General features: G+C 53.6%; 1 protein-coding gene across 1 annotated transcript; it reads left to right on the top strand.

Annotated features, from left to right (window-relative positions):
* The first annotated feature begins 4785 nt into the window (after positions 1-4785).
* SERPINA3 (serpin family A member 3) lies at positions 4786-12395 on the top strand. Its single transcript, XM_075531809.1, has 4 exons — positions 4786-5425; positions 7804-8077; positions 10285-10435; positions 12195-12395. Exons 1-4 carry the CDS (start codon positions 4786-4788, stop codon positions 12393-12395), a joined length of 1266 nt encoding a protein of 421 aa, XP_075387924.1.
* Positions 12396-16805: the final 4410 nt, after the last annotated feature.

Below are 16805 nucleotides of genomic sequence, written 5' to 3'. Positions count from 1 at the left end.
CCATTAGCCTCTGTGAAGGATGAAACCACCGGCTCCCATAAAGCTTCACAGGCTCGGAAACCCGATAAAGGGTCGCAGTGCATGGAAATCAACTTGAAGGCAGCAGACTTGGGGGTACCTTCCTCCAGGGTCTTATGAAAGGAGGTCACTATTCTACTCAACCTGAAGCCCTGGGCATTTCCTCTTGAGCGACGGGCTTCTTTGCTGAAGTCACTTGGATTCCTTCCACATAAAAATTCTACAAAAAGACTTTATAACTCAAAGCCAGAATTTGTCATTTGATAATTCCACAAGGATCTGATCGCTTCGAAGAGAAACTCTTGAAGAGGCTCGTCGAGGGGTTGGAAAACCAAGGCCCATGGCCCAACCGAGCCCTGAGCCTGGTTTGGTACAACTCAAGAGCTATGAATGACTTTTTTTTTTACACGTTGAAAGGATTGTGAAGGGTGGGTAGATGGGGGAGTCGAGCCACAAAGAAACCTGTGTGCCGAAGACCGTCTGCGTGCGGTCCTGGAAACCGAAAACATGGAGTTATCTGGCTCTTTGCAGACAAGGTCTTTGGGTCCCAGATTGTCACTCGCTTCTTTCCACTGAGAACATTGCTGCCAAGTCTCGAGATGGTCACCAGGAGGTGACTGCTGGTTCACTTACTGTTGGCGGTCCAGTGTCCAAGAAGACAATGCCCTGTCCAGCTCACGAGATGGCTCTGTAAATACTTACGGAATGGATAAATGAAGGAATACGTGAATGCCAGTGGTCTAGGAAATAACACACCAGGGAGCCACCACCCCCACCCCTAGAAGAATGACCACATTTGTGTTGGAAAGTGTACAGCCAGCGTGCTCCTTGGTGACAAAGATGGTGAGTCTTTGTCTCACAGTACTTTGAGCGTGCTACCAGGAGGGACCAATCCCTACGGAAAGACAGCATGCTTGGAAAAACAGAGGCCCAGCAAAACAAGGAGAGAGAGAGAGAGAGAGAGAGAGAGAGAGAGAGAGAGAGAGAGAGAGAGAGAGAGAGAGCCTCAACAAGATGGATTGACACAGCAACTACAACAACGGGCTCAAAGATAGTAAGCACTGTGCGGACGGTGGCAGAGCAGGCAGTGTTTTGTTCTGCGACCCCTGGGCCTGCTGGGAGCCAGAGCCCACCAGACAGGGCCTAACAACAAGAATAGCCTCGTTTGCTTTAAGGATGACATTGAGGGAGGCTTTAGCTTTCAAGTTTGAATTTAGAGATTATTTCTGGGCAATCGTGTCTGGGATTGATCCCATGTCAATGGTTCCAGGTGTTTGTCTTTTAAAGTTACTGTTCTCTGGTGTGTGTGTGTGTGTGTGTGTGTGTGTGTGTGTGTGTGTGTGTGTGTGTTTCCACAAACCCAGGTCCATTTAAAAACACACCACCACCCCTTATTTTCCTGCATCCCCATCTGTGTGTGAAGGCTCCTCTTCCCCGTGTCTTGGGAGAACGGGAGAAGTCAGTCTCTGGGCTCCCCACCACCCTGCCCTGTGCTGCATCTCGGGAGGAATGGGAGGGCCCTTCAGGAGCGTGAGCATCACGCCCCTCTGGTTCCCAGGCACCACCTGTCTTTGGAAGCATCCTCGAGCTGTTGTTCCTCCAGGGACTTCTTGGCCGCTAGTCCACCTCCCCTCAAGGGGTGCCTGTTCCCTATCTTTGGCTCTCAGCCTCCTCAGATCTTTCTGGGTTTTTAGGGGAAAGTGTTCCCCCTGGATTCTTCGTAGTTTCCCTAAGAGCCCCTGGCACACCTCCATAGAACCCCGGGTTCCACCCTGCAAGGCTTAAAGACCGCTGAGTCATGGTGCGGTCACCATGCTGGCAGGCGACTGACCTGTCTTGAATTCTAAGTGGATCAGCACGGGCTAGGTGACCTCCCGTGAATGGACTGCTTAGTCTTGGTCTCCTCCCTCCCAAAGGGTTTTAGAGTGCCTCATCCTTAGAGCACTTGGGACGTTTTTGTTGAAGGTAAGACACTGCAATGATCAATACGCTACTTTCACAGATGATGTGTGATCTTTAAGATGCTAATTTTCCAGATTGGAGCGCATTGTAAATGCACAAAGAAACAGTGGTGGAAACAAGACTGACGTCATGTCTCTCAGAGAAATCCAAATGTAGGAGAGGGTACCGTGGTGATTCCATTCGCCAGATGATAGTGGGTCCTTCCCTCTTTATGAGTGCTGATCACACGGGGTTTACGTGTTGGGCTGCTCACCTCCAGGTCATTGGTTCAAGTCCACCAGCCGCTCTGAGGGAGAACGATGAGGCTTTCTGTTCCTGTAAAGATGTAAAGTGTCAGAAACCCGCCAGGGCAGTTCTCCTCTGCCTGACAGGGGCTGCCATAGGTGGCGAGCAACTCTGTGACAGCACCTGAACCTGAGCTGTTGCATATCTTTCTAATAACAATTTTTTTAAAATAACACATAGACCAGCACGTTAGCTGGAAACTTCCCTGGGTGATGCCACACGGGGGAGTCGTTTTCAATAGCCGTCTGAGTTTTCACATCTCTTCAAGGGGTAATGCATGCACCAGCCAACACACCCAACAAAACCTAAACAGGGTATTTTGTCAATGTCCCTTTTTTTTTTTTTTTGGTCTATTTCCTAGATTTTCGTATGCTGGTCGACTAGAAAAGGTGACCCAAAACCAAGGAGCCAGGTTGGCATCACAATGAGAATGCTTGGCTGCCATCAAGCAGCCTTAGCCAGCCGTGCCAAGGGAGGAAGAGGAGGCATTTGCTCCCCAAAAACGCATGGCCTCGTACCCCCCAGGGAGGATTTCGTTCTGTCCTGCAGGGTGACTAAGATTTGGAATCAAATGAATGGCAGTGGGCTTGTTTGGTTGCCTTACAGAAATCACCATGTGACCACTTCCAGGCTGAGGACAAAGTGCCTGGCTTTGACTGCGGCCATTTCCCAAGAAGGGGAGGAGCTTACTTGGTGGGGAATCCTGTGGCAACCAAAAGCCAGCCCCAGTCGTGATCATGATCGGAGATCCAAAGTCCTGGGAAGCCAGCACCGCCAGCAGGCGCCTTTGAAGCCTGACTTCTCCCAGCTCTCCTCTCTGGGCAGGTAAACATAATGCTTAACCTGGAGGGGCGCTAGATGCCTTGTTCCCCTTAGACGGCAGAGTTGAGAACCATGTGAGGGCCCCAGGGAGTCAGCAGAAGTGTGTGGAGAGCTAGACCCAGAGGCGAGATGTAGTTGTGAGCTTGGCTTTGCCCTCAATCCTGGGTGTGCTTTAATACCCTCCCTCTCTCTGGACCTGGGTGTTGGCATCTTCATGGGGTGGGGTGCCACCAGGCCCTCGGGGTCATTGCTAATTCTGACAATACTTGGTAGAGAAGGTGTTCTCTGTCCAGCCACTTGGGCATCCCCAATCTCTCCCTGCCCCCACCTTCTTTCCTGTGTGTATAGCCCAGCTGTCCCAAGGGGGGAGAGGAAGGGAACCTTGCAGCCCCCGCTGACCTGGCCCAGGACGCTGCTCTCAGAAGCCCTTGCACTCACACTAGTGAAGCGGACCCCCTGGGATTCCTGGGTCACCCTGCAGGGCTGGGAGGCGACCCTGCCTCCCTGGGTGGGTGGACAGATTCAGCCACCGAGAAAGGAGCTAGATTGCTTCGAGGCTCCAATTCACCCAGAGAGACAAGGCCCCGTATTCCAGAAATCACTGCATCAGGAGAAAAAATGCTCCTGGCTCGTGGCTTTCCACAGCAGTCTAATCCTGCATGAACCAACAGCTGGGACCTCCATCCCTGGGCTTGTCTGCAAGGACCCTGCTGGCTTCCTTCCCCTGTCCAGACTTCCTCTCTCTCTCTATTCTCCTCCCCCACCCTGCCTTCTTCTCTCCTCCCTTCCCCATCTTCTCTCCTCCCATGCCCTTCGACTTGTCTGGCCCCTTCTACACCTCTCAGGCTGCCCCTCACCCGAAAACCCACTGCTATGGATTCTGACCCGTAATAACCCCAAAGGACTCAGTAGAATCTTTTTCTTGTGGTTCTCAAGGCTGTTGATGGGAGCAGAGTATCACGTCTTTCTCCCTCAGAGCAGCTGGCTAGTTTTGAACTGCTGACCTTGCAATTATCAGTCTAACTCATAACCCACAACACTGCCAGGACTCTAGGAATCCGCTCCTCAGCTCCAGTGGATTCAAAGCCAGGTGGATAGAGGCCAGAGGAGGTGCGGGTAGAGAGGCCAGCGCACTGCAGGGCTGGGCTTTGAAACCAGTCCTCTCTGGGGCTCTTGGGACCCAGTCCCAGTGTCCTATGGACAGAGGTGACTCAGGTGGCCGTCATCATTTCTGAGCCACTCAACAGCTTTGACAGAGACAGAAATGGCAGCTGGGAAGCTTCCATCGCTTGCTGCAACCATGCTGGTCTCAGGAGGCCACACAGAGGCCCCGGGACAGGCTTCATTGACTCTGAAGGCCCCTTCCTTTCCCCTCCACCAAGAAAGAACACCCTATTAACCTCTGAGCCTTTGAGTCAATCCGATTTGTGTGACCCCTAGTGTGTGGAAGTAGAACTACACTCTAGGGCAGGGGTCCTCAAACTGGAAATCACAACCATCACAGCACCTACCTCCATGGGTGGGACGGAGCGTAGCAGCTTGGCCTGAGCAGTGGTGTCCCCGGAGCAGGCCACATGCACGAGGGAAGGGGCAGCTGAGCAGGGAGGGACTCCAGGCCACAGGGAGTGTAGTGGGCATGTGGGCAGGGCTCTGGCCAAGCCGCCGTGACATAAAGGACCTTTGTTTTCAGAGTTGAGAATGGCGAGGATGCTGCCTGTCCTGGCTCTGGGGCTCTTGGTGACTGGGTTCTGTCCTATGGTCCTGTGTCACTCAGACGGCACACTTGGTGGGATGAATCAGACCGAGGGAGACCACCAGACCCGTATGGATGAGCTCAGGTTTGCCGACAGCAACACCGACTTTGCCTTCTCCCTTTACAAGAAGCTAGCCTGGAATAACCCTGGCAAGAATGTCGTCTTCTCCCCCATAAGCATCTCTGTCGCCTTGGCCTTCCTCTCCCTGGGGGCCCGGGGCACCACCCAGACGGAGATTCTCAATGGCCTGAAGTTCAACCTCACGGAGACCTCCGAGGCTGAAATCCACCAGGCCTTCCAGCACCTTCTGTATGTCTCCAACCAGTTCGATGCCCATCTGGAGCTGAGCATGAGCACCGCCATGTTTGTAAACGAGGCACTGGATCTGCTAGCGGGCTTCCAGGAGGAGGCGAAGGCACTGTACGGGGCTGAGACCATCAAAGCCAACTTCCCTGACGTTGCCGCAGCCAAGAACCTCATCAACGACTACGTGGAGAAGAAAACCCACGGCAAAATCCAGGACCTAATCAGTAGCCTGGATCCGGAAACCATGATCATCCTGGTGAACGCTATCTTCTTTAAAGGTACAGGTGGGTTGGGGTAGCCGGGGAGCAGACTTTTCATTTTAAAACAGAGGGGTAATTTCTGTGCTGACTGAACAAACTGATTACTTGAAGCCTGAAGAGAGCACTACGCCCACCGACATTGCTTTCCCCAGGGGCCCCGGGCGTCTTGGGGAAGGGCACAGGACCAATCTAGCCGTCCTCACTCACTACCACTGGGTGGATTTCAAGTCATAGAAACCCTGTAGGGCAGGGTGGACTGTAACTCTTTATGGGAGTAGAAGGCTTCGTCTGTGGGTTCAAACCACTGACCTTGTGACTCGCAGCCCAACACATAACCACTATGCCACCAGGGCTCCTTAATCTCGCCATAAATCCAGGAAGGACATAGTTGTCTAAGATAGGCTGTTGCCATTGGGCATTGAGTAGATTCCAATGCGGGGAGAGCCCATGTGCAGAGTAGAACTGCTATAGGGGGTTTTCGAGATGGCAACCATTGGAGAGTAGAGAGAGGGGCCTCCCCTTCTTCTGAAGTACCCCTGGGTGGGCTCAAGTCATCAGCCTTTCAGCTAGTGGTTGATCCCTTAACCATTCACGCCACCCAGGACTCTGTCCCACTACTTCTCCTGGGAGAGTCCCAACCAGCCCTCGCGTCCCTTCCTCTCCTGACTCCTCTGTGGGTCATTCGGGTTCTTATGACTTGGGAGCCAGGTAGGAGGGGGCGTCCTGCTCGTCGATGGCTCAAGTCCACCCTGTAAGGGCATCTGTCCTTCTCTCGCCCCCTCCTCACCTGGCCTCCACCCCTCCTTCTGAGTTCTCATTGGCTCATTGCTCCAAGTAGGCTCTCAAACACACGCCCACTGTGTGTGACAGGACCTGGTCATTCCCAAGGCTGTGGATTTTAGACTCAGGAAGTCCTGCATCGGAGCATGCTCAATCTGCTCTGATGTAGGTCAGCGTAGGAGGACACAATGCTCCACAAGTATGAATGCTTCCTCTTCTGGTCGCCCTCTCCCCGTGTGGTCCAACAGGCCCATGAGTAAGAACCAACCCCACTCCCATCGAGTCTTCCACTCACAGACACCCGCCCCCCGCCGCCCCCAGGGAAGCACAGCGCTTCTGCCTAGCATTTCTATGGCTGTAAATCTTACGGGAGCAGATAGCCTCCACTTTCTCCCACAGAGTAGCTGGTGGGTTTGAACCACCAACAGTTCAATTAGCTGCCTCGTGCAGAACCCACGAAGCCCCCGGGGCTCTTTATTAACTAAACTCAACTCCAACTCATAGCGATGCTATAGGACAGAGGAGAACCCCCTCAGTGGGTGTCCCAGACTGTAAACCTGTAGGAGAATAGAAAGTCAGTAAACTAGTAATTGGGGGGGGATTATACATAGCCCCTTCTGTGGAGGGTGGATATTTTATATTGACCTGCAAAGGAAGACAGTGTGTGTCTGCAGGGAAGGGAGTTAAAGCCTTGTAATTAGCAACCCGGGGTGTAACCAGTTACACCCCAAGGCTCCAGACCACATGACACTAGAACAGCACGGTTCACTTTAGGAGAGGAAGGTGGGGTGGAGACCATTCCGTCCAGAAAGGAAGAATAAAGGTTGGGAGCCAGGGACTTGGGATCCAAGAGGAGGTCTGAGCTGGTAAAGATGACTGTGCATGGTCCGTAGAAGCAGACATCACCCAGGTGTCCTCTGAGACCCACCTTGGGTTTTGAGGGGACTATTAAATTTGGCCTTTGGGAAGGCAGCGCCCCAGCAACCAAGATGCCACCAGTGGTCCTGGAATTGTCATCTAAAGTCTCTCTGCTCCTCCAGCCTGTTCATACTGATGGGCATTCTCTGCTGCTCACCTCTCAGACCAGATGGAGAGCACATCTTCTTACCTCCCACTTCTGTCCAAAATCATTTGGGGAGTCCTTTGGGAGGAGAGCAGAATGCTGGACTGTCGGGGCGCTGGTTGTATGTTTACAGACTAGCAAGTCCTACGACCCATCAGTCCCTTGATCGCTGTTCTCCCCCGGATCCAGCCCTCCCATGGGGCCTGACTCTCTTTCCTACCCCAACCCTCCCCTCTCTTCCTCATGTCCCATCTCCAATCTCCAAGGGATTTCTCCTCTAGCATCATTAGGACCCCAACCCTCTTCCCGGCCTGGGTTTGTGGGGTCACCTTCCACCCCCAACAACTTAGAGGCCTGTCAAGGCATCTTTCCAAGCCAAGCTGGTGTGGTCACCAAGAGGCACTCTCAGGTGGCTGGGGACGGAATCTCTCCTTTTCCTGTTCAGGGAAGCGAGCCGGCCTGGGGGGCGGGAGGGTGCGGGGGAGATTGGGGAAACCACAGTAGCTCCTCCGCTCACCCCGGCCTCTGACCTCTTGCTCCCCACACTGTTTAGCCCACTGGCAGAGTCCCTTTGACCCCCATGACACAATCAAGTCGAAGTTCCACGTGAGTAAGACCAAGACCGTGAACGTCCCCATGATGGAAACGGAAGACCTGGCCACCCCTTACTTCCGGGACCCGGAGCTCTCCTGCACCGTGCTGGAATTGAAATACACCGGCAATGCCAGCACGCTCTTCATCCTCCCTGATGAGGGCAAGGTGGAGGCCGTGGAAGCCAGGCTGTCCCCTGAGACGCTGCGCAGGTGGAGGGAGTCGCTGAGGACCAGGTGGCCATCCCCAGGGCTCTGAAGTGGGTGGGGTCTGCCCATCTTACTTCCCAATCCCTGGCCCCCTGTCCACTCTCCCCCCTGCCCCGACTGTTCTTCCTCAGCTCTCCGTACCCCAAGACTCAGCATCACACCACCTCAGGGCCAGGGAGACGTGGGATGCCCAGGGCACAGGTCCGGAGTGCTGGGAGGTCCTCTGACTGAGGAGGGTGGAGTTATGGGGCTATCATTTTTTATTCTCTGAGACGATGGTGTTGGAATCAACAACAAACTGAGGCTTCCCGTGACTCTTGCTCGCTCTACATCTTCAGAGATCGTCAACGCCATGTCCACTACACACCTGTATGTTCTCTTTGTTTCTGTCTCTCTCCGAAAGAAGGGGACAGAAGGACTTGGGGTCTGCGGAGGGCTGAGCTGTGCGCTGTGAGTCAGCACGCGTTCACTCATTGGGGCCTGTTCTCCGCGCACCTACTATGTGCCGGGCATTACTTCAGACCCTCAGATGGTGTCACCAAATGGTCTGCCTTTCATGGATCTCACTCGTAAACCAGGAGGGGCAGACCAGAAATAAACCAGATCCACAAGGAAACACTTTGAGAGATGAGAAAAGGGGAAACACAGGGGGTGGGGCGGGGAGGAAAGCCAGGACAGGATCCAGAGAACTGGCCTGGAGGCCATATCTGAGCAGCCGTGTGACAGACCTGAGGGACTGGATCCTGCAATGATTTAGAACTTTGGAGCCGGAAGAGCCCAGCCTGTCCCTCCGAACCGTTTAAGTTCTTCAAGAGCCACAGACAGATGTTGTTACAAACAAACAAGCTCGCCATTATCTGGGCAGTAGCCTTTAAATGAAGCAGCGATCATTTCGTTTTCCATTTTAATGGCACTTTGGAGCCACGTGTAAGGACCGAAGGAGTCGCAGAGGGCTCTCGAGCCCCTGACCTGGAAGCAAAGCCTTCCTCTGGGAAGGACACCCAGGGCAAAGTCTCTCAAATAAATGGCGGGGAGCCTGGACTGTACGAGGGGTCACCAGGGGGGCAGTGTGTCTGAGCAGAGTGAGGAAGAGAGTCAGGAGAGGTATTGGATCCCAAGGGTGGGGTTGGGAGGGTGCTGGCAGGTGGCATACGACTCCTAAGAAACCCTGTCTTGCCCTGAGTGGGATGGAGTCATTGCAAAGTTGAGGGAAGAAAGCCCCAGGGGCGGGGCGGGGGGGTGGGGACACCCCTGGCTGGCTGGCAGCCTGGAGAGCTGTGGTGTCTGGCATGAGGAAGGAGTCAGGGAGAGCGTAGTGGAGCCCCAGGCCATGCCTTGGCAGTTAGGGTGCCAGTTCTCAGGGCACAAGCAAGGCAGAGCAGGGGCTCTGGCTGCAGACTCTGGAGTAGGGCTGCAGATGCCTTCTGGAAAGTTCTGCGAGAACACCTATCCCACATCTCCCTCCTGGATGCCTGGTGCTTGCTGACGATCCTTGGCGATCCTTGACTCATCGCGGTACCGCTCCTACTCCTGCCCCCACCGTTGTACGGCCTTCTTGCCTCTGTGTGCCTTGCCGTGCCTCTGAGTCTCCGTGTCTCTAAATGTCCCTTTCCTTGTTTGGACACGCGTCATTGGCTTTCCATTCCACCCCAACCCAATATGGTCTCCTCTTGCTGTGATCACCCTATTTCCAAATAAGGTCACAGACACAGGTGCCAAGTGTGTGACTTGGACGTATCCCCGGGAAACACCATTGACCCCAGAGCCAGCACTTACCGATATGAATGGATAACTTATGAGTTCATTGAATTAATGAATCAACAGCTACACGTGGACAATTCATGAATGAATTGACTTGATGGAATAATAGATATAATCGGGTAACTCATGAATTCATGAATTAACAGAGATAGATAATCCATGGGTTAATGAAACTCATTAATTGCTGAGCGTATGTACAAGAGCTAAAGAAACTACGGGACAATGACTTTCTTCTAGAGAGAAAGGGGCAAGAGAAAGACGAGGCTTTCTACTCCCGTGAAGAGTTAGCATCTTGGAAACCCACAAGGGCAGTTCTGCTCTGTCCTATAGGGTTGTATGAGTTGGAACGAGTCAACTGCAGTGAGGTTTGTGTTTTGTTTTGAGAGGGCGGGTGGGGAGGGCAGTTGGGAGAGGAAGTCAGGTAAGAGCAGGAAGTGAGCACCCATTCTGAGCTATTTCTTCTCATTTCCTAGCATGATCCATGAGCTCTACCTGCCCAAGTTCTCCATCTCCGGCAGCTATGACCTGAACAAAGAACTTCCCCAAATGGGCATGAGGAGCATTTTCAGCAACCAGGCTGACCTGTCAGGAATCACAGGGGTCAAGGACATGAAGGTCTCACAGGTAAATCTTCCAACAGTGGGCGGCTCCTCCTCTGTACCCTATCTTGAACAGAGGAGGCCAGAGAGACTCTTGGGAAATTCTGGTGGTGGAGGTTGTTAGGTGCCATTGAGTTGGCTCTGACCCTCACGACTGTATGCACAACAGAACGAAATGCTTCACGGGCCTGCACCAGCCTCAGGATTGTTCCTGGGCCTGAGCCCATTGCTGCAGCCACTGTGTCCATCCGTCTCATTGAGGGCCTTCCTCATTCTTGCTGCCCCTCCACTTTACCAAGCATGATGTCCTTCTCCAGGGACTGGTCTCTCCTGACAACACATACAAAGTATGTCAGGCAAAGTCGTGCCATCCTTGCCTCTAAGGAGCACTCTGGCTGATCTTCTTCCAAGACACATCGGTTCGTCCTGTTAGCGGTCCATGGTACTTTCAATGTTTGTCTCCGGCACCACAGTTCAAATGCATCGACCCCTCTTTGGCCCTCCTTAGTCAGTGTCCACCTTGCACATGCATATGAGACAACTGAAAACACCATGGCTTGGATCAAGCGCACCTTAGTCCTCAAAGTAACACTGGCTTTTCATTAGTCTGAAGAAGTTTTGTGCAGCAGGTCTACCTAATGAAATGTGTCCTTTGATCTCTTGCCTGCTGCTTCCATAAGCATGCTCTGTGGAGCCAAGCAAGACCAAAACTTCAACCCTCCCTCCAATTATCCTGATGTTAACTGTGCGTCCAGTTGTGGGGATTCTGGTCTTCCTGACACTGAGTCAGAATCCCTTCGGAAGGCTGCACTCCCTGAGCTTCATCAGCAAGTGCTTCAAGTCCTAGTTACTTGCCGATTCTGTCAATTTCCCATAGTAAATATTTATTATCATTAGCTTGTATCCAGCTACCCTTCCTGGTCCCCTTCCACAAGCCCAGGACACCTGTGCTCAGCCCAGCTTCTGTTACCATGGATGGAGCCTGAACCTAGCTCAAAACGCATGGGGAGAGCCTGGGCTTGGATCCCATCCCAAGCACCGCTGTTTGCTTCTTGTGTGTAGGTCATTGAGCCTCTGCCCGTCAGTCTCTTCATCTGTGAAATGGGATGACAGTGGTTAGGTGGCGTGCAGAGCCTGGCATGGCAGGAAGTGGGCACCCTCCCAACGGCTGTCCATTCCTCACGAGAGGAGACTAGGGAAGCACAAGTCCTTGTCCCTAAGAGCAGAACGGTCAGAAGAGAGGGACCTCCTTCTCCGCATGCCAGGCACTGCCTACACCTTCCAGAAGGGTGTGGGGAGGTGTGTAAGGAGGGGCCTCAGGGGTCAGGGGGACCCAGCAGCCAAGGCTGGCCTGTCAGGGGTGCTGTGGCTTGGCTGTGTCCCATGGGGTGCCTAAGCCAAGCTGCTGCTCAAAGACCTTGCCCTGAACTCATCCCTCCCCTGCACCAGGGTGGGGGCATGGGGACATCGCAGACTGTGGGCTCAGAGGAGGGCCCGTAGCAGACTACCCCCCGCTCTTTGCCTACAGGACACTGAGCAGGTCACACACAGGCTCTACACCTCCGTTGCACATGTGTGCAATGGGACTGTGGGTACTGGCGCGCAGGGCTGGCAGGGCTGACTACATCTAACAAGGAAAGCAGAAGCACCATGAGCCAGCAGCAGGCCTGGTCTCGCTGCGAAGCATGTTGGCCCCTGAGCTGCCCTAAGCCAGGAGGCATACCTGCCACCCTCTGCTCTCTGCCCGTGGCTAATACGCTGTTCTCCCCCCACCCCCACCCCAGGTGGTCCACAAAGCCCTGCTCAGTGTGGGTGAGAAGGGCACAGAAGCAGCTGCGGCCACTGGAGTGAAGATGATACCTCTCTCGGGAAGATGGGGCCAGCTGAGGACTGTGAATTTCAACAGACCGTTCCTGATGGTCACGCTCACCAACAGCCGGCACATCCTCTTTCTGACCAGGGTCTGCAACCCCAAGCAAGCCTAGAGCGCCTCGCAGCGTGGCCCAGCCAAGAGTGGAGCTGGGCGCTGTCTGAGCTGCACTCTGTCCTCTGCCCGCAGAGCAGCTGCCGGGTGGGCCATGACTGCGTGGCCGTGACCCTGCGTGGGTCCCAAGTCTGACTCGTGCAGAGGGTTCCGTGCAGAGGCTCCGGCACCTCCGAGCAGTAATAAACCATTGTCCTCTAATTGCAACTGTTGATTCCGACTCTTCTGACCCTCATGGCTGCCCCTGCCTGGGAGCCAAGCCCCCCGAACTGCCCGCGCAGCCTCACCCACACCTGTTCTGGCCCGCCACAACCTGGCCCAGCGAAACCCACTTAGGACCACAGACCCGGTGGTGACAGGCTGCTCCTTGGAGAGTCTCGCCTGTGTGCTGGCTTCCCAATCCCACCTTCTCAGACCAAAGTCTCTGTGAGGGCATCGTTTCCTGAAAGAGGGGTGATGAGCCGCAGCCCAAGCCAAGGTGCAGCGGTGGGCCTTCTGTTTTCAGGAGAGGGGCGCGGGGAGACTGCGTCCTCAGGAAGACGAGGGATCTCAGAAGAACCCCGCGTCCATCTGGAGATGTCCAAGAAGAGGCCACAGGGAAAGAAGGCACCCAGACCCTCCACTTCTAGCAACCCGACCCAGGACCCCCTGCAGGGGCGTAGGTGCTGTGTGGCGGGAAGGTTTGCCCTCCATTGCTAAGCCAGAGGTGGGCAGTTCCACACACACCCCCACCTCCACCATGGAAGAAGGGCCTGGTGATTTGTTTCCATCACAATGAAAACCAACTCCCTACCCCCAAAAAACAGCCCCACTGCCAGGAGTGCATTCCAGCTCGCAGGGACCCTGCGGCACACAGGCACTGTTCTGCTGGGTTCCCAAGGCTGTCCCCATGAGAGCACACTGCCACACCTTTCTCCCAGTGGCTGGACCCTCAATCTTTTTGTTTACAGCCAAGCACTTAACCCGGGCGCCACCAGGCCTTCTGCCATGCCAGCTTCAGCCACGAAAACCAACGGAGCAGACATGCGTTGGCCAGGAGTCAGAATGGGCAGTTTGGGTTTTGTGGGGGCCGGGGCAGGGAGGGAGACCATGATGCCGGTTGCCATGGCGTTCTGCAGGTGTGTGGTACCCAAGGTGTACCAGCAGTGCACACAGACACACACAGGGAGCGGACAGCTAGAGCTACGGAAGTCAAAGTTAGCTTCCGGACAGAGAGGGGTCAGGAGAAGTTGACACGTAGGAAAAATGACCATCGTTTGAGCCAAGCGTCATTCAGAGGAGGGATGTCGTCTATTCTGGGATGAAGACATCCACCAGGGGTGGCTGCAGGGACTGGTGAGGAAAGGTGGAGGCACCCAGAAACAGGGTGAGGTTTGCAGGTTGAAGACTCACGTGTGGCGGAAAGGCATCCGCTTCTCCCGCCCCCATTTGAGACAGATGTAAACCCCAACCAAACCCACTGCCCTCGAGTAGGGTCTGAATGACGGTGACCCTCTGGGACAGAGACAAACTGCTCCCGAGGGCTGCCGAGGCTGTAAATCTTTACAGAGGCCGACTGCAAGCAGCCTTCTCCCACAGCGCGGTTGGCGGATTCAAACCACCAAGCTTTCAGTCAGCAGCTCAAAGCATAACCTGCTGTGCCACAGGGCAGATGTTCCCCGCGGGGGAAACAGAAATTCCACCCGCTTCGTACCCTTCTGTTGTCTTCTCAGATCCCCACAGTGACTTTGGGGGTGGCAGACCTGGTTTCAAGTCTCTGTTGACATTTCATAGCTGGTAAGATCCCCACGGTCCCGGACTCTCACTGGCCCTGGCATTGAAGGGACCTGAGAATATGACTCGAGGGGACTGTCAAAAAGATGACAAATCAGGATGATTCCGCAACAAGACCTCACTGCCACCCAGTCAGTTCCGATGTGCTGTGACCCTCTAGGACAGAGAAGAACTACTCTGGGATTTCTGAGACTAGTCACCTGGATGGGAACAAAGAGACTCGTCTTTCTCCCACAGAGTGACGCATGGGTTCAAACTGCTGCCCTTGTGGTTTGCATTCACTGTGGGGCCCACTGTGCCACCAGAGCACCCCGGGAAGCACAGTCACGCAGTCCATGATGACATCGCCTCCGCTCCACTCAGGAACATGCTCCTGACATCTGAGTGTCTGCCACTCTGCTGTCGCCAAGCTTCTGTGTGGCCAAGAAGGTCACAGGAGTGTCTTGTCTCTGCCCAGGGAGGCCGGCTGACCGCTGTCCCTTTCTACAGGCCCGTTCTCCTCTTCCAGCTTCTCCGCAAACACCCAGCCTCCTCTTTGTGGGCAAAATCACCCATCTCCATGAGGAAAGAGCTTGCGTCCCAACTCAGAAAGCACACTGGGCTCGTTAGCGGCCACCGAGTCAGCTCGCAATGAAACTTTACCTGGCCCTGCCCCATGTCCATGCCGGAAATCTATGGGGCAGCATCCCGTGGTGGTCCATAGGGTTTTCATTGACTAACTTTCAGAAGTGGACCCCCAGGAATGTATTTCTTCCTAGTCTGACCTGTCCACGATGGGTGACCTGACTGGTGTTGTCAATGGTGCCCAGCTCCAAAGAACTCACAGTCCACCACAGCTAAACGAGCGGACAGACCAGGAACTGGCGCTCACAGTTCAGTGAGATGGGCGCCCAGGAGGAGAACGGGCCTTCGTGAGGGAGACGACAAGTTCACATTCAGAACCAGAGTCTGACACGCTTGAGATCAAGCCACGTCTGCACCACGTGAGATCAGGAAGAGTCCGTCCTCCAGGAAAGGGAGAACAGGACGCAGTGGGGTCGCCGGATCTGAAACGAAGATATGAGACACCACGGGAAAGGCTGAGAGTCCACGGGGCAGATCGTAGAGATGAGCAGCATATTCCCCGTGAGAGAAAACCCGTGGAAGGAAACTGAACATCACGAGTCTAGGCTCACTGGTCCGATACGAGACAGGTGGAGCCCACAAGACCATGGCACTAGATCATCCTGTAGAGAAGCCGAACTGACCCCTTGGCCCAATTTTCCACCAGTCGCCAGGCCTACAAGGAGAACAATGCCTGGCAGTTACTCAGCACCGTTTAGTCAAGGATGGAGTTCGGAAGGGTTAAAGAGAGGATGAGGCATGGGAACAGGCAAATGAGAGGAAGTGGGGAAGGCCGTGTTGCCTAGAGGGGATTGAAATGAATGAGATGAAACCAAATGCGTACAGATTATTGGATGCAAACCTGGTGATGGGGTCTGTAAACCTCCATCAATTCACAAGGAAAACAAGGACGGAAAAAGGGATACCCACAAGGATGGGATAAGGACAAAGACGAGAGGTCACTGAGAGATAGAACAGGAGTCGGAATGGAGCTAGGAGCTAGGCAGCAGCAAAGAAAGGACAGACAGGCAGTGCCTACACTAGGGGCTGGACATAACCAAACGAAGTGACCCTGAAAGGACATGTATGGTTGACATAAGGGGGAAGAAATCAAACTGGGGAGGCTTCCAGTGAGATTGAGCGGTCAACGGGATCTCACCGAATGCCGGTGTTTCTTTTTTGTCATTTGGCATCGTAAGAAAGCATACAGAATGAAGGTCTTTTGAGAATGATGATGGCAACAAATGTACAGATGTGCTTGACATGATGGATGGATGGATGGATGGATGGATGGATGGATGGATGGATGGATGGATGGATGGACTGTGATAAGAGCTGAATGAGCCCCAATAAAATTATTAAAAAGAAAGAAAGCATCCATCTAATTGAGACATCAACTAAGTTCACGCGGAAGAAGCACAGGAGCCTGTGAGATCTAAGGATGATAAATGATATCATCAAAATCAGAGGGTGGGAATGGTATCGGAATTCACACAGTGAGCACCGGATGTGCAGAAGCCTGTGGGGGCCCAAAATCCATGGACAAGGTCCAAACGTGGGGTAAGCCTCTGGTGAATCCCCTCTGACTGTGGTTGAGGGATGTGAGTAACACTGGTGTCAGACAGAGGATTATGAGCTCGACGATGGCAGGTGTCGTTCGGTTCAAAGGTGACACCTGATCATTTGATCTCCCTTTCCACCCATTTTAAATTTGTTCTGATTTTTTTACATGTCCTGCTTTTTCTCGATTGATGTATTTTTCTCTAGTTTGTTTCATTATTGTAGTTGGTGATTGTTTTTTCTTCTTTTGCTGTTTTTATTTTATTTTTTTGGTATGTTTTCCAGTATGGGAAATCCAGGATAGGTAAATCTCTGGAGACCGTAACTGGATGAATTGCCTAGTGGGGGTATGAGAGGGGAGGTTGGAAGGAGATGAGGAGCTATTAATGAGTACAAGAAGTGGGGGGGGGGCTCTACCACTGATTACCATGATCATTACTATGATTATGATTCTGTTTAGTATGACGGAACTAGG

This window comes from Tenrec ecaudatus, chromosome 14 (genome assembly GCF_050624435.1).
Source record: "Tenrec ecaudatus isolate mTenEca1 chromosome 14, mTenEca1.hap1, whole genome shotgun sequence".
NCBI lineage: Eukaryota > Metazoa > Chordata > Mammalia > Afrosoricida > Tenrecidae > Tenrec > Tenrec ecaudatus.
This window is presented reverse-complemented; position numbering and strand designations above follow the sequence as displayed.

Coding starts and splice junctions, on each gene's coding strand:
- SERPINA3 (XM_075531809.1), top strand. CDS start 4,786: ATGGCGAGGATGCTGCCTGTCCTGGCTCTGGGGCTCTTGGTGACTGGG. Junction 5,426..7,803: donor GAACGCTATCTTCTTTAAAG/GTACAGGTGGGT, acceptor CACACTGTTTAG/CCCACTGGCAGAGTCCCTTT. Junction 8,078..10,284: donor AGGGAGTCGCTGAGGACCAG/GTGGCCATCCCC, acceptor CTCATTTCCTAG/CATGATCCATGAGCTCTACC.